The sequence below is a fragment of the Erpetoichthys calabaricus genome, chromosome 2, assembly GCF_900747795.2.
Source record: "Erpetoichthys calabaricus chromosome 2, fErpCal1.3, whole genome shotgun sequence".
Taxonomy (NCBI): Eukaryota; Metazoa; Chordata; class Cladistia; order Polypteriformes; family Polypteridae; genus Erpetoichthys; species Erpetoichthys calabaricus.
Window position 1 is genome coordinate 100145497 of NC_041395.2, and position 25782 is coordinate 100171278.

The 25782-nt window shown below is 38.5% G+C and overlaps 1 protein-coding gene across 1 annotated transcript in view; it reads right to left on the minus strand.

The window, feature by feature from the left end:
* The window catches only part of LOC114645314 (otoancorin-like), a 158201-nt gene that overhangs the window by 126347 nt on the left and 6072 nt on the right, over positions 1-25782 (minus strand). Inside the window, exons 3-4 of the mRNA XM_051923129.1 lie at positions 19356-19396; positions 8293-8453 (exon numbers count right to left, since the gene is read on the minus strand). Coding sequence (XP_051779089.1) covers positions 8293-8453; positions 19356-19396 — 202 coding nt within the window. The remainder of the gene's footprint in view (positions 1-8292; positions 8454-19355; positions 19397-25782) is intronic.

The following is a 25782-nucleotide window of genomic DNA, read 5'->3' on the forward strand; positions in this document are numbered from 1 at the left end:
TGTAGATGGCGATTGTACAGTGCATGCCTGCATAACATCCATCCATCCATCCAATTTCCAACCCGCTGAATCCGAACACAGGGTCACGGGGGTCTGCTGGAGCCAATCCCAGCCAACACAGGGCACAAGGCAGGAACCAATCCCGGGCAGGGTGCCAACCCACCGCAGGCCTGCATAACATGGTTTAGAAAATAAGAATCATTTAAAATGTTTCCATTCCAATGAGTCCCACTGAATCAATTTGTATGATTTACTGAAAAGAGTCTTTCAAAAAGAATGAATGGTCCATGAATTGCTCATCACTAGTACTACAGTTAAGCTATGTCTTGTTGGAGGGCAATATGAACGATGTCTCAACAAACAGATGTTTTAGGTTTTATTAGCAAAAGGAAACAAACAGAAGAGCAACACTTGCCAGTCTGATGTCAGCACTGAAAACTTCGGTCATGCCCAAATGGCATGTGAAAATCCCGCTGCTAGCTGTGTTCACTTTATAAGCTACCAAAGAAACTACCAAGTGCAGCGGAAAATCTACAACCACCCAGCCACCAAATGCAGAATGATTTCCCAGTTCATGGATTTGTCTGATATCCACAAAGACACCAACTCAATTGGTATAAAAATTTTCGACTTCTGTTACAGCTGTTAAGGCGTGCAGCTTGGTGACTCATTGATATAACAGAAAACAGTGTGTGGCTAGAATACAGGAGATTGAAATGTACAGTTCTGACAGTCTTGTAGGAATCTAGTTGAGGACAGATTCACTCGTGAGTTCGGTGACTGGAAAGTCATGTATCAGATATTGCAGTAAATGGCTAAATGGTAATCTGCTTGCTATTATTTAATGCTCTTAAGTGTTTGAGTAGATGGACTGGTATCTCAATGTTGATCAAGGTTAATTCTCTACCTGACTGGGAAGCTGTAATGCCAGGATGTGGATGGACAGGCATCCCAGTTCTGGAAAGGACAGAGTGACACTGCTTCCCAGGGCCATGCATTCCCCCTTACACAGGATGGCAGCATTGCTCTGGTGGCACACACATTTGTAAGGCAAAGGGCATATTGGGGGCGGTAGTCTTGAGAGGCAGTCCTGTTTTTTTACCTGAAATTGTGGCTGTTCTGAATTGTGCCTGGTGTTTGGAGCTCTGAGATGCACTTTGGCAGCCACATGCCATGCTTGTCAAAATTATAATGGAGATTATTTGGACATTTGTGTTTTGCAATGGGCTGGTATGCTTTATCTTCACCATTTGCATTTCGATTTAAATTCATGTTACATTTACATTAGTATAACTGGACTTGTAATTTTTTTTTAAATATATGTATAATTACCAGTAATACAAATAACATAAAGCCCACTTGTAACAAATTTAGGCCCACTCTGAAATGAAATCCTGGCACTGCTACTGCAACCACCCTGAACTGGACTTACAAGTTTAATAAAAAAATGAATAAATGGAGAAAGGATTTTCATTCCTTAATGCTCTCCCTGTTTTTTCAGCTTTGATTCAGCATGCTACTTTATAGCTTTTCTGTTAAGAACATAAAAAATGTAACAAACAAGAGCAGACCATTCTGTCCATCAAGCCCGTTTGTTTAGCTAATCGATAAGCTGTCCCAGTATCTCATCATGTTATTTAATTTTTAGTTATGCCTTAGTTTGTCATGAGCTGCCTCATTTCAATAATAAGAACTCAGTACCTTGATTGTGTGTCCAGCAAAAGCAGAACAAAATAAGCATCACACCCTTAAATGTATATATCAGTCCTCAATGGGCAAGAAGGTGTCATCCACTTTTAGCCAAGTAGAACAAAGGATGATCCTAATACATCACTTTCATTATGCTAGAGCTGGTTTCATGGTGTTAGTATATATAGCAGATAAGATGTTATATCTGTCAGCACACTGTCAGAGAAAGGATATCAATACCCCTGTAAAAATCTGACATTCTTATGCTATTTTCTGCTAGCACCAAGAGTAAGATTGTACCAGGCTAATCCTTATTCTACTATCCTTTTCTCAAAGACTCCTGGAATAAGCAATGAAATTTTATAACTCACTTGGTTCTTTTGACATATGTGGAGCCTGATGGCAAAAACTTCCACAACACCATGCTGAGTAGTAGTCAACCATCAGTTTCAGCTCATGTCATCAAACAGATAGGGAGACTGTAATTCTGGGCAAAATTTGTAAGTGAAAAATGCCTGCTTTTCTTGATCTACTGTACAGCCAGTCTAGTCTCATGGCCTCTGCCTTGTCCATTTTGTCTGCTCTAAAGAAAATTGTTTAATAATGTTTATTAAAATGAATGAGTTAACTTACTATCTGGAAAAAACTTTAAACGTTAAACTTCTTCAGATTGCGGCAAATGTTTATCATATAACTATACTTTTGCTTTTGAAATTTTCTTTTTGACCTTTTTAATCTTTAACTTATTTTGAGGTTTTGAAGCTGTGGTCTTTAATTGCAGCCAGTGGCATATTCTTAAAATAATGGAAATCATTACTATCCAGTTATATGATTCCCCACACCTGGATTTAAGCATTTCTTACAGAATCCTATGGGCCGGGGTCAAACTGAAATCATTCATCGTCTTGACCTACTTATTCTAAGGCTATGGGGAGCCACGGCCTAACCTGAATACAAGGAAGGAACCAACATGGAAAAGGAAACTCGGGGGACTCTTACAGACTGGGAATCAAACACAATCTACACCTGTGAGGCAGCCATCATTGAAACCAGGACATTTATTTCTTCACTTATATTTGTAATTGTATGTCATTAACATTAAAAATAAAGAGAATCTAGTACAATGGGTGTTTCTGTATTACTTTTGATATAAGAATCATTTTTCTAGGAGGGTCAAGTTAGTACTTTATGCCTGTATGCAGATATAGTTTTAATGGGGTCTTGTTCATACTTATGTTAGGAATGTACATATATATATTGTGACGGATAGCTGGGTCCCATGCCCAGCGGGGACGCCCCTTCAATGTATGTTCCGGGGGAGCAACCATGGGCTGCTCAATACCTCCCCTGGGACGTTTGGTGGCAACCACCTTGGCTGACGGTGGTGCCTCAGCTTCCTGCAGGGCTTCATGGGAGGTCTGTTGGGATCTGGGTTGGCCACCAGGGGATGCTGTATGGGCTCCTGAGCCCAACTAGACTACTCTTCAGCCCCACCCGGGAGTGCAACCGGAAACAGGTGATCAAGCACCTGGAGCACTTCTGGGTGGGCCATAAAAGGAGCCAGCAACCACCACTCAACGGCCAGAATTGGGTGGAGGAGGACAAGGTTGCCTGGGAGGAGTGGTGGTGAAAAGGAAGAGTGTTTTGGTGTGTTTCTTAGTGCTTTAGGACTGTGCTGTGCCTGTTGGGATTACGGGGAAGACCTGCCCCACAGGTGAAGAGAAATTAAAAGTCTTTGGGTTTTATACGTGACTCCGTGTCAATCTGTGTCAGGTTAGGCACCTATATAGCACCTTATTTTTATAATACTGTATATATATATATATATATATATATATATATATGTATATATATATATATATATATATACCAGTAACAGTGCACTGCAAGATAACGTGCAGTGAATACACTTGACTTGAGCATTCCTAGTTTTCATCCTCTTTCTCTGTATGTTTAGCATTCACTTGCTCAGAGGTTGAAGCGCTTGCTGCTTCCTTAGCAGCTCTTCTTTACTCCTCCCTAGCGGCCCGCTTCTTCACTTCTTTCGTCGGCATCTTTTTGCGTTAAAACTGAATAAGTCAGTGTTTGTGTTACAATTACTTAGTATGTTTTCTTTTATTTTTCACTTAAGCTGGCACTTAAGTCTTCAATCTGCCTCAAGAATGATTTAAGATACGAAGAGGTAAGGGAAGTGACAGTGAAGGTGGTAGGGAATGAGAACGGCACCTGTACGCTTGCACCACACAGCCGCCCTTCTGGCCGCTGCCGAGAGTTGATTCCACAATAAAATAAAATAAAAATAAAAAGAGGAGTAACCTTGGAGGTCAATCATCACCCCGAAAGTGGACAGTAGACATCACATAGTATATGCGTACCAAATTCCTGGACAAACAAATGAACAGCCACGGTAGCATATTATACTGTATATATATATTTATTTAATTTGCAATGTTCTTCTTTAATTTGGATGTATTCTTTTTTTTTTGTTATTCTAATTTTTCTCTTGTCCTTTCAAAATTCAGCAGAACACACAATAAAGTATCATAACTTTAGCTCAGTTAAACAAAAGACCTTTCAGAGTGCATTCATACTCTAAACAACGAAAAAAATTAAAAATTAATTACTGAAAGAATTACTGGTTTGACTTATGTTTCGTTTTTACTTCTGGCATTGTCCAACGAGCTGAAAGATTATCAATGATTTCTGTGTACCAACTCTGTTTAACACTCCTGGCAATATTTCAGCCTACTCTTTAAAATGACCTTAAAACAATTCTAACATTTGTTCCCTGGGATCTTCTGTTTATGTTACCATAACTGGCGAAGTATGCAAGACATCGCCAGCTGTTTTCTTCAATGACTTAATATAAGCACCCAGGCTGCTCTATAATTTGTAAACATTCTAGCCATGCTCACTGTGCTTGCATGGACTGGATGTTGGGCAGGGTCGTGAGGTCCAGTGCCTGTGGGGCATCTGTTGGTGAAGAGAGATTCACTGATTTTGACTTTGCTAATGATGCTGTGATGTTTGCAGGGCTCTTGAGAGACTGAACGAGGAGTCTGAGTGTCTGGGTTTGCGAGTGTCCTGGAAAAAAAAACAAGATCCAGGCTTTTTGTGACCTCTTGGGCACAGCCATCAGCAGTGTGTCTGTTTGCGGAGAGAGTGTCGACCTCATCGAGAGGTTTACTTACCTTGGCAGAGACATTCATGTCTCTGGTGACTCTTCCTATGAAGTCAGTAGATGGATTGGGAGAGCATGGGGTCATGAGGTCGCTGGAAAGGGGTGTCTAAGTATCTTTGTAAAATGAAGATGTTCAGGTCTTTAGAGTCTTGGTGCTTCCTGTTTGCTATATGGTTGCGAGACATGGACACTATCCAGAGACCTGAGACGAAGACTGGACTCTTTCGGTACTGTGTCTCTTCAGAGAATCCTTGGGTACCATTTTTTGACTTTGTGCCAAATGAGCAGTTGCTCATTGAGTCTCGAATGAGGCACATTAACTGCATTGTGAGGGAGTGTCAGATACGGCATTATGGCCATGTGACGTAATTCCCTGAGGGTTATCGGCTTGCAGGATTCTCATTGTTGAGGACCTGAAAAGATGTAACGGGGCCAATGGAATGCCACCATTAACACCTGGCTGCATCAGACAGATGGTCATTCCTTGAGGGTGAGCCTGGGGGGTTGCCAACCAGGATCCCGAGCTGTTTCATCGTGTGGTGGGTGCGGCAACACACTGTACCAGTGCATGCTCCCCAACCTGACCTGACCTCATTGAGCCTCCAAAATCATTAAGGGGACATCAGCTGTCCAACAAAACAGTTTTTCTTTTTTATTCTAATACTCATTCAAAAATGATCGGTTCAGTTGTTTCTAACTCTGGGACTGCAGGCTTTCTGTTATTTGTAATTGACAGTTAATTGCACTCTCTGGTGATTTGATGGCTTAGTTTTGTTTTAATTTTGAAGAAGATGTACAGTATGCTCCTTATCCAAGTAGTTCAACCAATTGGTTTTCATATATTGACAATTTAAAAAAAAAAAACTATGAATAGGTAATTTATAATCCCCATACTACATGGCCTTTGTTCCAATTTGTTTACAACTCTTCTGTTTTTAGCATGATTAAACTAATGCCTGCATCCTCCAGTAAATTTGCAAATGAATACACTTCAATTTCATTTTCAAAAGGCAGAACATTACAATGCCATATTACTCATTCAAACAAATAATAATAATATTACCATTACAAGCCATTTACTTCAAAATTAAGACATAGAAAACAAAAAAGAAATAGAAATACAAAGGAGAAAAAAAGCAAAATGAGATTTAACTTCTACCCAAGAGAAAGAGAACGGAAAAGAGATGCAAGCAAAAAGAATAAAACTCATCTAGCTTTTAAAATATAATCCACATTAATAAAATGATTAGTGCCTGTGTGATTATGTGTCCATCTGATTGCTATGTCTCTGTAATTCCAATAGATGGTGTATAACAAATATTTACAAGCTTTTACAAATCCCTTACCAAATAGCATATAACACAGAGCTAATGTATTACTGTACATGGTACACTGCAAATGTTAACACTGAGGTCTATATTGATAATTTAGATTTCAACCTATGTTAGATGGATAGCACAATTAGTAGAACTGTTAATAGCATAACAGAGTCAGTCACAGGCCTGGCATGCTTTATTCTAAAATAATATTAATGTATTCTTGCCATGTTGATGACATATCCTTTATAAAAGAATTAGATTTTTTTTCTAATTTGAGATAATAATGTCTGTTTTTACCTTTATTTTTATTACTCTTTAATATTGTTTTTTGTATCAGTATGCTGCTGCTGGAGTATGTGAATTTCCCCTTGGGATTAATAAAGGACCTATCTATCTATCTATCTATCTATCTATCTATCTATCTATCTATCTATCTATCTATCTATCTATCTATCTATCTATCTATCTATCTATCTATCTATCTATCTATCTATCTATCTATCTATCTATCTATCTATCTATCTATCTATCTATCTATCTATCTATCTATCTATCTATCTATCTATCTAATATACAATTTCTCTTAGCCACTGAGTTATAGAAGGTGGGTTGCAATTCTTCTAGTTTCTCTATCATCAACATTAAGTGCATATATGCTTACAAGAATTACTTTAAACCTCAATACATTCCCCACCACCGTGACATATCGCCCTACAGGATCGGATGCTACATCTTTTACTACAAGTAGGATTATTTTATGGATTAAAATTCCCACACCTCTAGTTTTCTTGTTATAGCTGGATTGAAAGATTTGCCTTATCCAGTCTGTTTTCAGTTGAAGCTAGTCCTTAATTCTTAGGTGAGTCAACTAGCTATAAGTCTATCTTAACCTTTAAGCTTGTGAGATGGGAAATAACCTTTTTGCGCTTGTAATAATTATTTATCAAATGTTTTGAAATTATGTTAGTCTTTTTTGTCCAGTACCTCCTGACTCACAGGGACAAGAAAACCCCAGTGCAGAATATCTGAATGTCTACTTATGCAAGACATCAAGCTTTTTGGGGTTCACCCCTTTTTTGGCCTTCTAGACCAAAACAAAGCCTTATTTTTAAGCTATTTTAGTCCACATTTTGTGCAGAAAACTACACCCTTATGACAAAGAGTAAACCAATAGATGTCTTCAGCAAGAATGATTAGAAGTACTTGAAGTTGTGCATGCCACATCAACAAACCCCAAGTGTTCAACCTCTAATGGGATACGATAATTCAGCTTAAACTGACTAACAAGTAGATAAAGTGTTACATTATTTAGTGTTAAATATGAAACTTTGAATATTGTCATATTAAGAAAAATGAATCAAATATCCATCTATACATTTTCTTACCTTTTCACAAAACTTTGAAAAAATGGGAAATGGTAACATAGACATGGGGAGTATTGTTTTGTGATATTTCAAGGTAGATTATCATAAAAATGATAATATTTTTGACATCTGATTCTTTAGCAGTGGTCCTAGCCCTCTAAAAGCCAAAATGTAACAATTTGCAAACATACAAAAGTGAGGTATTGTGTTATACTATTTCAAGTTCATTTATTAGGAAAAGCACTTTTTTTCGGGTAAAAAATACAATTTTCTTTTGAGAATATTTAGATATTAAACATTTAAATAAAGCTTACAGTTTAGTATTTCAAATATTTAATGTAACTATTCTTGCTTACTATGTACTTCTATCTCATGAAGTAAATCAAAATAAACACCCTGACCTAAGGCAGCTTTCACAAGACTTTTTTCTGTTTAGGTCATGATTGAGACCTTTAACATTCCAGCTTATAAGATTCAATGATCAGAAATATGCTACTTCTGAACATTAGGGGGCATTTTGTGATCTTAAGTGAAAGCAGAGAGTTTTTTAAGGTTTCAACGTTAATGCTAATTTCAGATCTGTATTGCCAGGTTTATTGATTAGTAAACCATCAAAATAATTCACATTTAACAATTGTGAGGATAACTTATAAATTAGTACATTTGTAAAGTATTTTAGAAAAATGATCATTGTTAATTCTTACAATATGTTTTACAGCTAGAGACATAGTAGACTTACAGATCCTTTACAGCTGATGGCTGGGGTGTGAGAGCAAATGATTCCACACACTTTGCAGATAGACTGCACAGCTCCTTCCTGTAGTTCTGCAGAAGTTCAGAAAACGTATTGGGGGTTGTAAGCTGAATTTGTAGAGAAGCCTCCCATCCTTCACATTTCCCCTGCAGGTTCAAAATACACAAGGTTAAAAAGTTAGGTACATAAATGGAAATTCTCTTCTTCTCTTCTTTTAAATCTATTAGTTATATCTTTCTGGATATGGTCAACAGTATTAGCACGTGATTATCATTGAGAAGTCTTTCCATTGTGGAGCAACTCTGCTGCTTTGGTTTAAGATGCCTAAAACAGCAGCAAACTGTACCTCTGATGAACTGACCCGATTAGTTCTAAAGCTTTGTGCCAGTACTAATAAAGGCTTTACAAGTATTGCACATTTTAAGCCATGTCTACAAGATGTACTTCTCTCTTAAACAGAATAAACAAACATTTCTCATTACTTGATAGATCTATTTATTTAATGTTTACAGTGTAAAAATATATGGCTGCATATCAGAAAAATTACACAACCTAAATAGAGAAGAACAGCCAAGCAGACAGCCTCCGGTAGGCAAAGGAACCCTAGCTTTTTAAAACTTAAACCAGAGAAGTTATAAACTCAGTTCTATAAAATTCTGATAGGTGTTAGTAAAACTGGTCCACCAGAATTCTGTAAGTTAAATAATGAATCACATGCAGGAGAACAGCATTGAAAATGAATAGGGAGTGCAGTCAAGATGGAAACTCAGAAGCATCTCTACATACAAAATCTAGAAGAAAATATTAAGGTATGTAGTTAAACAATTTCAACTTTTAAAGTACTGGGACAAATAAGCTGAAAACTGATAGAATAACCTTGATTAACACAATGGTTTCCTCTAACTGCTTATATTCTGATTTTTTTAACACAGAGGTTATGAATGATAAAATATTTACCATGACTAAATTTTAGCAAGTTTCTAGTTATTAGCAACAATTTTATAAGCTATCATTACTGAGGCTTAGTATACTTCTATACAAGAATACTGACACCACGATAATTCAGCTTAAACTGACTAACAAGTAGATAAAGTGTTACATTATTTAGTGTTAAATATGAAACTTTGAATATTGTCATATTAAGAAAAATGAATCAAATATCCATCTATACATTTTCTTACCTACTTTCCAATTTAGAGTGTAAGGAAACAACAATGCTAATGAATTTAATTTAATTCGGTCTCATGGAGTACCTTTCTTTGTGTATAGATAAGGATTCAGACTATATCATCCATTTGTTTACTAACCGTTTTTGTTGTAGTTGTTGTTTTTGTAGAAGATAATTAAAGTCAGACCCATTCTGGCTGCATTGAATAAAGGGTGAAACAAACTTGGCATATATGCACATTTACCTGTGTACTGTATATACTGTATTAATTTGGTGAATATTTCAAAGTGTGTTTTTGTTAAGGTGGTTGTTTGTGGGCTGCTGGAGAATGATGACTACTTTTATCCTCACCTTGCATGTTTGAGTTGATGGTTTATTTTTCTATGACCTTCACTATATTAAAATTGATGCTACAGTCACTGTCATGATGATTATTTTCTTTAGTTTACTTTATAAAAGACCAGCTCAAGGTAACCAATCAAATTAAACAAAATTTATTTGATAGCACCCAGACAAAACCTAGGTAGACTTTGGGTAAATGTAGAAATTCCACATCAACAGTGACATAACATTTATACATACATACATTTTCAAACTCAAGGTTAGAAGCATATCAAGGAAATGGAAAACAAGTTCTGATCTTGGTAATGTTGTGCATAAGATAGAAGTCAGAACCCAATGGAAAGAGAGTTCATCACAGGACATACTCATGCAGACACCCACACTAACTTATTCTGGGCTATTTTAAAGTTGTCCATAAACCCACAATACATGTCTTTGGGATGTGGGATAAAAATGGAAATATTCAGAGAAGAACATTCATACAGTGCTGTGGTCAGGACTTGAACTCTGAAGCTCTGAGTCTGTACACAGTGCTTCTCCAATTATAAGACAGTAATAGTAAAATCCAAAATATTAAACTTATACATATATACATATATGAGCATAAATATTGATAAGCTCATAAATCACTGATAATAACCTATTCAACAGGCTGAGTGACAACTACTATCCCATTACTGGAAATGACAAGAAGAGCCATCCATCCATTTACAAACCTGCTTAATCAAATTAAAGTGTCACATACAAGCCATGGATATTTTTTCATTGGTGACAAATTGTTTTGTTAGAAGATAAAGTGCATACATGTATGCAGATGAGCTCTTCCTTGTTTTAATTAGTCCTCAGGATAATAAGACATAAAGAACACCATGCATAAATGTGTCCAGGTCATTACTGACTGCTGCCTCATCCATCAGACCAAACAATACTGGATGTGTATAAAGAATAGATGAAGGCTAAGATAGCATTATTAAACCATCAGTCTGGTTTCCTCTGTACACTTGATGCTAAAAAACAATAATACATAGAAGGTTTCACCACATGTTTGAAAATGAACATCAAATCTTTCAGTTAGTTCACTCTCCTTTCATCTTTAGATCAGATCTAACAAGGATTGAGTCACAAAACACACAAATGGACCATACATTTATTTGTATCTATCCATCTCCTTCTGCATCTATTCATGTGCCATGTCTGTGTAGCTGTGAGCAGCATGAGGGGGCTACTGGTTAACAAGAAAGAGAAAGAAAACAGCAAAATAGACAGGTGGTAGACCTGAAACAGAGAAGTCTGGGTAACGTGCCTCCTGGTGGCTAGCTCAAAATCAGGCATACTCCAGTATAAAGTGATGTAGGCCATGAAGGGATTATATGCAGTAACAAACCTGAGAAACCAGCAAGTCAGTGTGAACTTTGTCATTATCCATAGTAAACTAGACAATAGCCAGAGACAGAGAGAGTGGAAGGTCAAATGAACAATATCCTGTGGTGTTCCCTCGTTGGAAGAAGCACCCTAGTGTGCTAGACAGATGGAAGCCTGAGGGCATCTTGAGAGAAGTAATGCTTAAAGGGTGCTTAGGGCGTGGAATTATACTCAAAAGGTGTGGAGAAGCCAACAGTTCTCTGGCATAAGAAAATGAGACATGAAGGAGAGAGTTCAGATGGTGAAATTTATATGAAAGAAAGGAAGTGAATAAAAAAAAAAACTGTCAGATACAGCAGCACCTCAGTATCTATAACGGGTATTTCTAAAGTTCTTCATTTTTTGTGGTTTATTAATGTTTCTCATATTAATTTAGTAATAAAAGCACATAACTCCATATCCTTTTTCAGTCCTCTTTTGTTAATTTGCCCACAATTTAGTAATAGTTGCACGTTAGTAGGCTTACACAAATGCTGCAACTTGTCATTTCTCTTATCTTCTGATTTCTCTAATGTAGGAGTTTCAAACTCACATCTTGATCTGTTGATATAGTTTTTCAATATAAAAAAAAAAAAATTCAATATACTTTCTTAATTAGTAACTAATTATTAATGTTAATAAAAGACTTCCTTGTTGCCTTGATTTTAATTGACTTCTTTTTTAATTGTTTTACTTTTCTTTATCAAACAACCAAAAATAACGAGATTCAAGTGAATCATCAATCTAACGTAATCCTAGTTACACCTATGTGTCATCACATAATATTTGTTTTTATAAAACATTTGAAAGAAAAAATATCAGAGACATATTGCTTTGCTTTGTTCCATGAAATATTTTGATGGCAAAACATAAAATAAAATAAAAATAACAGTTCTGCAAAATATCTTGTTTGACAAAATTAGAGCACTAACAAGCCATAGAATTAAATATCAGGTTTCATTAACAACAAGAATTTTCTTCCATTTAAAAAAAGTAGTTATACAGAAAATGGCCAGCCCGTCAGAAATTGAACTTGAGACCTCAGAGTTAGCTGGTCATGTGTTGGCTCGCTTACCACCTCATTAGAGTTTGGATGCTAGTTAAGAAAGTAAGAAAGAATTAAATGTTCTGAATCACAAAAGGAAGTCAATTAAAATGAAGGAAAAAGAAGAATGTTAAATTCACACCAGTAATTGTTTACTCATTAAAAAGTGTCTGGAATGAAAACCTGAAGCTGCTACATCCCTCCAAGATCAGAGTTTGACACCCGTACACTACAGGAAATGCCCTTCAGAAAAAAAACTCAATAAACTAATTATAGAGATTTGGTTTACTCAATACTTATGAAAACGACAACAATTAAGAGAAAAATTAACCAACCAAACAACAAACCTGTAGAGGTTAAAAAAATGAAACTTTACATAAGCAAAAATCTAATTCATTTTAAAGGTACTACAAAATCAGAGATGAAGGACTTACTGAGAGCAGAAAGCTAAACGATGCATAACAGAAAACAATGGCAGAGAGCTAACCAAAACAACTAAGATGCTAAATAATAAATTAAAAAGATACTCCATAGAAAATTCCAGTTCTTAAGGCTAATCCACGGCTAAAGGAATAAGCAAAACAAAATTTCATTATTCGATTTCAGTATCTTTTAGTAGAATTCAATTAAGGACATCCAGGATGTCCACAACACAACATTTATACTCTTGACATGGAAATGTTACACTGCACTCCTCTGGTTGAGCTTGCGTAGCAATGGCATACCAACTGCCCACAAATATTCTTAATATTGGCAGCATTCAAAAGAAAAATAAATTAGCATTATGGGAGAACACAATTTCTTTTTAATATTGTTAGAGTCATATCAAGCACCAATTAAACGTGACCACGAGATTTCTCAATCTCTAAAACATCTAAAATATGGTCAAAGTGGATTTATAAAAAAGAAAAAAGAAAAAGCCTGATTATGACAGAAAGGGTTAACTCAGTGATGGGACACATCAAGCAGAAAGAAAGTCCTCAGTCCACCAGTGCTAAACTGAGACCAGAAACACACTAAATAGAGCAGCCTTTAGTGACTACACTGAAGGAAGAACACCTGAGTAATTGAAAGGCCCTGACCCCCAAGATTTAATACTGTGGAAAAGGAAGGGAGTTTGCAAATAAAAAATCAGTTATCAAATAAGCAATTATCAACCCAAATTCACAAACCAAAGAAAATTTTAAATAACAAAGAAAACAAGTAAAAAGCAGTTCCTAAAACTAAAGAAACACCTGACACCCCTGGGTTATTTGTTATCACTTGCCTCATGACCTTCTCCAGCACCAAGGTTCATCAGTATCATTGACAGCATTATCACGGTCCTCACTTTATTTCAAACCTGCCTGACAAGCCTCTCTTTTACTTTGACTAAACTTTTACCATCTTGAATGTTACTTTTATTTCCTGTATTTTTTGCTGCAGTGCCAAATTCTTGGAAAGCATTGTAAACTTTAAATGTGTTCACTTCATCATAAGCCTGTCTAAAATCCACATACAATTTATAGAGGTTGCTGTCACTCATAAACATTTTTTCAGATTCTGGTTTATTTTAAAAATCCATCTATCTATTGTGGCTGGAGACACATCAGTGCTCTCCCAGGATACTGAGATCTACATGTACCAAATTATGACCTGCACTTTAAACTTTGAAGCCTGGAGTCCTGCAGCCACCATTTTCTTGTAAGTTTTTTTTTAACATTACAAAATACAAAAAAGTCTGGACTGGTATACAATAGTTTGATCCATGCACATATGTTCAGGTCAAACCCAAATTTATGCAAAGTGGTGAATAGGTAATCTAATTCAACCACATCAAATGGTTTTTCTGCATCAAAAGATAAAGATTATCTAAGTTTATGGGTTAATATAAATTGCTCAAAAAATTAAAGGAACGCTTTGAAAACACATCAGATCTCATTGGGAAAAAATCATGCTGGATATCTATACTGATATGGACTGAGTAATGTTTAGGAACGAAAGGATGCCACATCATTTGATGGAAATGAAAATTATCAACCTATAGAGAGCTGAATTCAAAGACACCCTGAAAATCAAAGTGAAAAAATGATGCAGAAGACCAGTCCATTTTGCAGAAATTTCATTGCAGCAACTCCCAATCGTACTCAGTAGTTTTTATGACCCCAATGTGCTTGTATGCATGCCTGACAATGTCAGGGCATGCTCTTAATGAGACGATAGTGTCCTAGGGGATCTCTTCTTAGATCTGGACCAGGGCATCACTGTACTCCTGGACAGTTTGAGGTGCAACCTGGCAGTGTCGGATGGACCGAAGCATAATGTCCCAGAGGTGTTCTATTGGATTTAGGTCAGGCAAGCGTGGGGGCCAGTCAGTGGTATCAATTCCTTCATCCTCCAGAAACTGCCTGCATACTCTCGCCGCATGAGGCCAGGCATTGTCATGCACCAGGAGGAACCCAGGAGCCACTGCACCAGCATAGGGTCTGACAGTGGGTCCAAGGATTTCATCCCAATACCTAATGGCAGTCAAGGAGCTGCTGTCTAGCCTGTAGAGGTCTGTGCGTCCCTCCATGGATATGCCTCCCCAGACCATCACTGACCCACTACCAAACCAGTCATGCTGAACAACGTTACAGGCAGCATAACGTTCTCCACGGCTTCTCCAGACCCTTTCATGTCTGTCACATGTGCTAAGTGGGAACCTGCTCTCATCTGTGAAAAGCACATGACGCCAGTGGTGGACCTGCAATTCTGGTATTCCATGGCAAATGCCAATCGAGCTCCATGGTTCAGGGCAGTGAGCACAGAGCCCACTAGAGGCCCTCAGGAAGTCTGTTTCTGATTGTTTGGTCAGAGATATTCACACCAGTGGACTGCTGGAGGTCTTTTTGTGGGGCTTTGGCAGTGCTCATCCTGTACTTCCTTGCCCAAAGGCAAGATACCAGTCCTCCTGATGGGTTAAGGCCCTTCTATGGCCCTGTCCAGCTCTCCTAGAGTAACTGCCTGTCTCTCTGAATCTCCTCAATGCCCTTGAGATTTTCTTGGGAGACACAGCAAACCTTCTGGCAATGGCACGTATTGATGTGCCATCCTGGAGAAGTTGGACTACCTGTGCAACCTCTGTAGGGTCCAGGTATCGCCTCATGCTACCAGTAGTGACACTGACCGTAGCCAAATGCAAAACTAGTGAAAAAACAGTCAGAAAAAATGAGGAAGGAAGAATGTCAGTGGCCTCCACCTGTTAAACCATTCCTGTTTTGGGGGTTGTCTTATTGTTGACCCTCTAGATCACCTGTTGCTAATTTCATTAACACCAAAGCAGCTGAAACTGATTAGCAACCCCGTCTGCTAGTTAACTGCCCAGATCAATATCCCAGAAATTTCATTGAAGATATCTGGGCTCAAAATTGATTTGAACAAAAGTGTGCTTTTTCCAGTGAATTCTCTATCAAACAACATTAGATTGGACACCTCCCCTTTTATCATTGCAGATCAGTTTAAATATCTAGAGGCAAAATATATAAAGCTCTTTTTCAACAAAATTGAAACAAGATGTGCATAGATGGTCTACCCTCCATCTTACTTTAGCAGGGAGAATTAACAATCAAGATGAATATCCTCCCTAAGCTTCTGTTTCTATTTCAAATCATCCCCCTATACATTAACAAATATCTTTTTAATAAATGAGATTAATTCATAACCTTATTCATTTGGAATTCAAAATATCCACGCCTCCAAAAGGCAACCCTACAATGACCTAAATCAGAAGGTGGCATGGCCTACCTAATTTTCAAGTTTATTACTGGGTGGCAAACATACAAGCTATAAAATCCTGGACATTGACACAAATAGATGAACACACACTAGCTTGGTCTGCAATAGAAATGAAATCCTGCAGTACTTCTTTATATTCCTTGCTTTGTACACCAGTAAATACAAGTTATTGTCAATATTCTAACAACCTAATTGTGCTTCAGTCACTCAAAATATGGGACCAATGTAGGAAGCACTATATTTTATTTTATATTCTACATGATAACCATCTTTTTCCACCCTCTCAAACTTACACAGTTTTTAATGTTTGGAAAACATATGGGATTAAATCATTTAGAGATTTGTACATAAATAATATGTTTGCACCCTATGAAAAATTACACTCCAAATTTTGTTTACCATTTTTCCACTATCTCCAAATTAGAAACTTTGCTAAAAGAAATCTGCCTAATTTTCCTCACTTCCTACCTATTTCTATTCGAGAAGAGATATTGATCAGTCTTGGGGACTCAGACAGCATTACTATAATATACAAAACCATTTTAAAGTCCCTTCCTTTTAAAGATCCCAGAGTGCAGTGGCAAAAGGATCTCTTATTCAACATTTCAGAAAAGGAGTGGAAGGCAGCCATGCACAGAATTCACTCGAGTTCCATATGTGCAAAGCATTCAATTATTCAACTTAAAATTTTTTATCAAGCACATCTGTCTCACTTAAAATTGTCCAAAATGTTTCCAGGAAAAGATCCAACCTGCAAATGTTGCAATCAAACTCCAGCTTCACTAGGCCACATGTTTTGGGTGTGTACCAAATTAACATCATTCTGGACAAAAAAAATGAAATGCCTTTCAGACAGCGTTGGTGTCACAGTCCCTCCTAATCCACTCACAGCTGTGTTTGGGGTACTCCCAGATGGGCTTAAAGTGGAGAACGACAAACAAACTAGTTGCTTTTACTACACCATTAACATGTAGACTTATCTTTCTCAACTGAAAGAATCAGCCCACTTATTTTAAGTCAGTGGGTTACTGATGTTATATACTATTTGAAACTGGAAAAAATCAAATTCTCTCTTAGAGAATCTGTTCAAAACGTTTTAAAAACCTGGCAGGATCTAATCAATAACATTTTTGAATATTTATATTGGGGAGAAAGACTCCTTTCTCTCTTTACTGCTCTCAGAGGTTGTACTCTGGCTGCTGGCCTTTCTCTCTTTCTCATGGGTGCCAGTTTTCCTGCAAACTGGGCCACTGCTTCTCTGCACAATTATTCTTTCTTTTTGTTGCAGCATTTTATTTCCCATAGTACCTTAATATAAGAGGCTATGAATTTATGAAGTACTAGGCAACTGATTATATATGTTGTACTTGAAAAGTCATTTTGTCTTATTGTTTGTAGGTATAGACCTGCAGAACCTTAAAAGATTTTTTGAGAGCACCATTAATCTGTATGTCTCTTTTCACCCCCTCACTTACTGTACCTGTCATTGCTACCATCATACAGACATGAGGAGCAGAGTCAATCGCTTTTGATTCATCCTGAGTGCAGGTGCCTTTTAAAGGGTTTGTGAAGCATTTTTACAAGTTTGAAAGCTCTGAAACCTGGGCTTCTTTTTTCTTTTAAGAAACTGGCAATCGGCAATCATAAACATTGCCATAGTGATAGAGACTTATTATGCTTTTATAGAAGAAAATACAAATGTATCTCATTTTGTTTTAAAGGATAAAAACATAAAATAAAACAAAGAAAAAGGCTTTGTTAACTTGTTACTTTGTATCTACAGTAATCCCTCGCTATATCGCGCTTCGCCTTTCGCGGCTTCATTCCATCGCGGATTTTATATGTAAGCATATTTAAATATATATCGCGGATTTTTTGCTGGTTCGCGGATTTCTGCGGACAGTGGGTCTTTTAATTTCTGGTACATGCTTCCTCAGTTGGTTTGCCCAGTTGATTTCATACAAGGGACGCTATTGGCAGATGGCTGAGAAGCTACCCAACTTACTTTTCTCTCTCTCTCTCTTGCGCTGACTTTCTCTGATCCTGACCTAGGGGGATTGAGCAGGGGGGCTGTTCGCACACCTAGACGATACGGACGCTCGTCTAAAAATGCTGAAAGATTATCTTCACGTTGCTACCTTCTGTGCAGCTGCTTCCTGAAGCGACATGCTGCACGGTGCTTCGCATACTTAAAAGCTCGAAGGGCATGTATTGATTTTTGCTTGCTTGTTTTTCTCTGTCTCTCTGTCTCTCTCTCTCTCTCTCTCTGCTCCTGACGGAGTGGGTGTGAGCTGCCGCCTTCAACAGCTTTGTGCCGCAGTGCTTCGCATACTTAAAAGCCAAACAGCCCTATTGATTTGTTTGCTTTTCTCTATCTCTCTGAGATGATCTGCTCCTGACGCGCACTCCTTTGAAGAGGAAGATATAGTTTGCATTCTTTTAATTGTGAGACGGAACTGTCATCTCTGTCTTGTCATGGAGCACAGTTTAAACTTTTGAAAAAGAGACAAATGTTTGTTTGCAGTGTTTGAATAACGTTCCTGTCTCTCTACAACCTCCTGTGTTTCTGCGCAAATCTGTGACCCAAGCATGACAATATAAAAATAACCATATAAACATATGGTTTCTACTTCGCGGATTTTCTTATTTCGCGGGTGGCTCTGGAACGCAACCCCCTGCGATGGAGGAGGGATTACTGTATTAACCAAAAGTGTTAAGATACTTAAGCTTCTTTGCTCAATTAAAGGATACTTTACTGAAATTAGGAAATACCCTGTGGCAGATACTCTAAATACAACCAACATCAGGACTGAGGATAGTTCTAGGTCAGTGAATGGTCATCATGTTCTCCTTTGTCTTCATGAAGGCTTATGTTTGATATTCCTTTGTTTTGTTTTTTGTTTTTTTTTCAGTCATACCCTGTCATACAACTGTCTGGTAGACATGTTCAGCAAACAATTATAAGCAACACTGTTACTACTTGCATATTTAATGTTAAATTCCTTGCATATTTAAAAATAGAATAAAGAGCAAAAGCAGCCATAATCATCTAACGATATTGTAGTGCCTCCATTTTGCTGGGCCCACTTTTGGATAATCTCAGAGTTGACTGTGTAGTTTTCGTTCTCCACCCAACCTAAGTCTAGCTCGGGTCTGAAAGCAGTTAATTAAAAAATGTGTAAGTTTTGCTTCTGGCAGCATATCAACACACATACAATCTATCATAAAAGATATGAGAGCAATATAAATACAACTTGTCAAACCAGTTTGGTTTATTCTTTTTGTCACTAACTTTAATCCTGTGTGTTAGTCTATGTCCTGGGAACCCAAACCCACCTTCTTTTTGCTATTGTCCTCTTTAGCGTTTCCTTGTTGACCTGCAAAAGAAGAGCAAATGACTTTTAAAGATTTCTGTGCTTTTTAGCAAATCCACCACAGAGAAATCTGGAGTAAAAGTTCCATCTAATCAGTCCAAGAATTTTAAAAAAGAGTAGACAAAGATTCAACACAGCACTCAGCAGGATTACATTATAACACAATATCTGGGGGCTGAACCCCTGAAAATCTCTCGAGTGTGTCAGGTTATGTAATAAAAGTAAAGCAACTAAAAGTAAAGGAGATTTGCTTTTAGTGGAGTAATCAATATCTCATGAGTAGTGTGGAGGCAAAAAGATGAATAGATCAACGTAACAGCTTTATTGGAGAAGAACATCAGACACCATGGCAGACATCATAAAGCACATTGCTGCACCCACCACACGACAAAACAGTGTGGAATCCTGGTTGGTAATCACCCAGCCAGACACACAGTCCTGTAACCTGGAAATTACCACCTCTCTGCCACAGCCAGGTGTTATGTGGGCATCCCCTTGGCTTGGTCTAGCCACTCGGTTCTCAACAATGAAGATCCTGTGAGCTGGACCACCCTTAGGGAATCATGCCACATGGCTATAGTGCCATAACTGTTGCTCCTTCACAATGCAGGTAATGTGCCTCATTTAGGACTCTGTGAGAAACCACTTGTGCGACACAAAGTCAAATCAGCAGTATTCAAGGATTCTTTGAAGTGACACAATACTGAATGAGTCCAGTCTTTGTCTCAGGTCACTGGATATCGTCCATGTCTCACAAACTTATAGCAAAACAGGAAGCACCAGGACTTTAAAAACTTGGACCTTCGTCCTTTTGGGAGCACTACAGACCCCTTTCCAGTGACCTCATAATCTCCCATGCTCTCCCAATTTGTCTACTGACTACATGGGAATAGTCACCAGAGACATGAATGTCGCTGCCAAGTTAAGTCAGCCTCTCAACAAGGTCTGCAGACAGACACACTGCTGATAGCTGTGCCCTAGAGTTAATTAGAGGCCTGGATCTTGTTTTTTTATCCATGACAATCGCAAGCCCAAACACTTGGGCTCCTTGCTCAGGCTCCCGAGAGTACCGATCAAAGCCTCCTTTGACTCTGCCAAGATCACAGAATTGTTGGCAAAGTCAAGATCAGTGAATCTTTCTTCACCCACAGATGCACCACAGCCTCTGGACCTCACAACTCTGCCCAACGCCCAATCCATGAAAGCAACGAACATAGTAGGAGCAAAAACACACCCCTGACGAACCCCGGAATCAACTGGGAACTTCCAGTGTACAGGCTGGCCATGATATCCAACACAGTGTTAATTTTGACAATACATTTTGATTTATTTATTGTCTTAGTCTTCTGACTAAACTGCATTTTAGTTTTAGTCACATTTTAGTCATTTAATTAAAAAAAAATAAAATAAATCGGTTGTATCAGATGGAAATCTTGTTTAAAATATGAATATGCACATAATATACTGTACCTCTAAACTATTATACTAACATGTACACTAATGAGCCAAACCATTTGTAGTGATTATTGAACATAAAATGAAGAATAGGTATAGAAAAGATTTACTCCAAAAGCTCTTGGTCAGATAATAGCAGCTCTGGTCTGTCATCACAGTTTTCTGGCCTTCAACGTGCCTTATGCTGCTATAAGATTTTACCAAAAAAGTCTGGACCAAGCAAACATACATATCATTTCAACACTGGCTTTATAAAGAATACGATCATCATGGACTATCTGATTTATCTGACCATGTGCACATTTTAAATGTATTCTCTGATATTTTTTCTCCAGCAACTGAAAAATATTGCTGAAAATAATACTAAAAATAAAAATTCAAAAATTATTATATCTGTACTGTTGAATTAGTGAATTCCAAAATAATTTAGGATACTTACATTTAAACATACTCTTAAAATATGTTTTTGTAGTAAATACTTTTAAAAACTGTTTTGTCAGAGAATCACTCAGTTAGGTTTGCAGCATTTGCTATTGTAAGATTTATATTTACACAATTAGTTTTTTTCATATTTTTTCCAGTATTGCTGCACTGTTTCCAAAGTGTCACACATGAATGATCAGACTTTGTTACTGCTTAGCCTGTGTATAAATCCACAATTACAAATGTTACCTGTAGTCAATTGTTCTTAACTGAGGGATTGCCTTACATTCACTAACGTACCATTCTAATATATATTCGAATATATGACAATAACATAAGTTCTTTTACTACGTCCTTCACATTTTAGGGGTTATGCTCATAAACATTAGTTTGCCCTCGAAAACCAAAGAAATAACACAAATGTATTGTCTTCATAGTCATATTCACCAATGAAGCAGTGCTGTGTTGCCATACTGTACATGTACATATCGTATTAATTGGAAGATACGCTTCAAGCACTTCAAGGACTGAAATCTTAAATAAATGTTATGTTAGTATTAACAAATGGTGAAGCTGCATTTCATCGGTGATATAGACAAGCCAAATAGCCACTTTGCTTGAAACTTGCCTCGATGTTTAATTGCTACGACTGTTGTCGTCACTGCCACTGTTCCCGTATGTGTAAGTGGATGTATGTGAGGTGGTTTCACCCGCAACCCTCAACTGTATCCACCAGTTGCAAAATGGATGGATGCACAGACAAGCGTGTAGATGTGCTTATTACAATCAAGAAACGAATGCAAAGCTTCCATTCCTTTTTTGGGACTGTGTAGGACACTGTATTAAAAGCGATTAATCCCCCCATCATGTCATCTGCTGTAACAAATGCGTAACACTACAAGCTAAACAGTTACAACTCACATCTGAGGCTGAGCACATCTGTTTGCACTCTCAAAGCTGCACAAATCTGTAACATGTAAAGGGATAAAACTGGCAACAACAAAAACCTGCATGTGTCTGTGTGTTGGCTTTTTTTTTAATAAGCACATGTTCCCCATTCGCTCTTGACACATTTGTATTAGCAGGGTGAATGAGAGCTGGAGGTGACGGTATTGGGGTTGGGCAAGTCGCCACCTAGATAACTTTACATGCCTTGGCATGAATCTCAGGATGGCGTGCCTCTAGAAGCCCCTCAGGTTTGTGGTGTTGTTTTCAGTGAACTTCATTTTACATGGCTTACACTGGGTTTTATTTTTGTCAGCATTGCAATTAAAGTTGGTCCCCATGTCTGTCCGCTTTTTTCACCCGAGAATCATGTTGGCCGACATAGCAGAGTGGAGTGGAGCAGGATTCTGGATGACGTGATGATTTCCTGATGGCGCCCATACTAGTGTTAGCTAATTACAAGCGGGCTTACAGATTTTTTAAAATTGCATCACTACATTCATGCTCATTATTTGTTGTGTAATGTTATGTGTAATAGAAATGTACAAAGAGCTTCACATCGCTCACTATACAGTTGTCTGTAACAATTTTTGTTTAGCTTTCCTCAACAATGCTTTTAAAAGCATTCATCTTAGTTTTGTCATTAAAGGCATCTTTTCATTTAGTTTTTGTTCAGTTTACATTATTGAAAAAAATGATGTATTTTTCATCTTAGTTTTTATCAAAAAAATTAACACTAATCCAGCAACTTTGGGGGGATCCCGCAAAGTCTGAAGATGTCCGACAGGGCAGCTCGATCAACTGGACTGCTAAGAAACTCTGCCAATATTTGCATTTGCACTCTCTGAGAACCCTCAGTGCCAGGATGTGGTCGATGGTAGACTTCTTAGCTTTAAAACCAGACTGCTGCGGTTGCTGGTAGGTGAGCAAGTAATCACGAATCCTATTGAGGATTACCCTAATAAGGACCTTATCTGGACCAAGAGCAGTGTTGTCCCCCTGTAATTGCCACAATCCAGGTGATCACCCTTCCCTTTCTAGATAGGGACAACAAGTCCCATTTTCCAGTCAGTTGGGATGACACCCAACTCCCTAATGGAAGCAACGATTGCTTGCAATGCAAGGACAACCTTACCACCATTCTGGAGAATTTCACCCTAGATACCATAGATCCCTGCAGCCTTCCCTACCTTCAGCTGGTTCACCACCTGTGCAATCTCAGTGGGACTGGGTGGTTCACAGCTAATTGGAGGATCAGCCTCAAGAACCATGGACCCAGAGATGTCCAATGTCCTGGTTGGAGGTTCAGCTTTGAACAGCTGCAGTGTCATCTGTAAGGACCATTCCATCACCTGTCCTGACTGCCACTCTCCAAGGAAAAGATTCAAATGTGAGTAATGCTTCAATTCCTTTGTAAACAGGACGTGGGTCACTACAACACAGATGGCATGCCACCTGCTCACAGATTCCTCTACATGCACCTCATTTTCTGCTCTCAGAGCCATCACAGCTGTGCTTCTCAGTTCTCAGTACAGACCAGAATTGACATCAAGCCGTGCACTGTGATTCCTCTCAATGATATCCAGAGTGGCCTGTGAGATGAAAGACCTTTTCTGGGCACACTGGTAACACCAACACAACACTCAGCAACCTCCAGGGTCTTGTCAAGGAAGGTCTTCCACATCACATTAGGATCAGCAGTCGCACCCACGTTTGTAAATTTCTTACACAAACTGCATGCAAACTCAATAGAAACAGCCTGATCTTGGAGTCTGTGCAGGTCCAGGCTCATTCTACTAATAGGTGGTAGCCTACTGGACCTAAGCTGGATCTTCAGAGTAGCAACAACAAGTCAGAATTCACAAACTGGTCACTTCTGTAGATCCAGCAGTTCTGTAAACGTCTTTAGCTTCCTCCCACGAGGATGTGATCGATCTCTTTCACCCCACCACCAGTACTGGAGTACCAAGTCCAACTATGTGGTTCAGGGCTCTGGAACCAGGATCCAGTGATCCACAGCCCCTGACCTTTTGCAAAGTCAAGTAACATGGACCCTCTTTCACCATGGTCGCCAGACCTATGGGGACCGAGAAAGTCCTCATAGCCAGCCCTCTCAATGCCAGTGGTCACATTGAAATCACCCAAGACCAGAGAATTGTTACCTCATGGGCACTCATTAACCACTGAGCAAAGCTGCGAATGAAATTTCTCCCTCAGCAAGACATCACTCACTGCGGTCGGAGCATTCACTGAGACAACAAACAAGGCACCCAGAGAGTGCCTTAATCTGACTCTCATAATACACATTGAAAGGAGTGACATCGGACAGCATCAGAAAGAGCCAATCCACCACAGCAACAGCTACTCCCTGAGTATGAGCAACCAGACCAATAAAAGGTGTACCTACGTACAGAGATCCTACATTCAGTCCTAGGTCTGCGCACCTCAGAGAGTGCCACCACCAAAATGTGGCATTTATGAAGCTCCTTCAACAGCAGAGGAAGATGATCATCATGCCAGAGAACAATACATTCTATGTGCCTACCCAGATGGGCCGCCTCAAATTGGGACCAGAGTTCTGCCATGTAGCGGGCGACGCCTCAGCACCACATCAGTTCCATTCCCCAACCGGCCTGACCCCATTGGCACTCTGGTGGTTTCGACTCTCCCGGGGATGAGGCTCACAAGGACTTTCCCCCATCCCTCCCTATGGGCGTTTGCAGCAGAGCTTCCCCCGCGAAGGGGAGAAAGGAGCCCTGTCTGCTGTTTTGGAGCTGTTTGAAGTTTTTTCTACAGTGGCTGGAGTGCCAATCCTGTCATTAACCCCCAAGTTTTCCCAGAAAGTTGGAGGACCACATACAGTGCCGGATGCAGTTTAACATCATACCCAGGACAAACTTCCCTAAGTCAAACTGGAATTTACCAGACATTATCTCATCCATGGTTTAAATAAAATAAGGAACCATTTGTTTATCTTCTAATCCCGCACTAACCTATCTGATTTAGCTGGAGCCTTCTCACCCAGCACTAACTTATCTATTTTAGCTGGAATGCTGCTACTGGCACTTCAGTAAAACAAAATCAGATAAAACAATGCTTCCTTAATGTAACTGTTCTTGACATAAATTTAGCCAACTTTAACTTTTAACTAAGGGCAGTCAGGCCTACAAGACTTGCAATGATTAAAAAAAAAGTATTTTCCTCCACGTGGCACCCTTTTGGTTCATGAGGACTATCCTAAGTGATACCGCCTGATGATAGAGTTGTAGAATGCAGTTTTTCATAGTCAGTAAGGGTGGTGAAAACAAATCGAGGTGGATTGAGGAGGACAGGAACAAGGAAAAGGAAAGGCTGGGTACTGATGTTAGGGGGAAGAATATTTGGGAATGGGAGTGGATAATTGGAATAATGGGAAGAGAGTGACTCAGGGTTGGGCCTAGCAAGATCTGATGATAATGGGGTAGGTGGGATGTTGAGAAAGGAAAGTAATTAAAGATGCTGTTTTTAGCTGGGAACATTGCTGTTAGGTAGTGTTGAAAAGGGAAAAAAGAACTCATGGGGTGCAA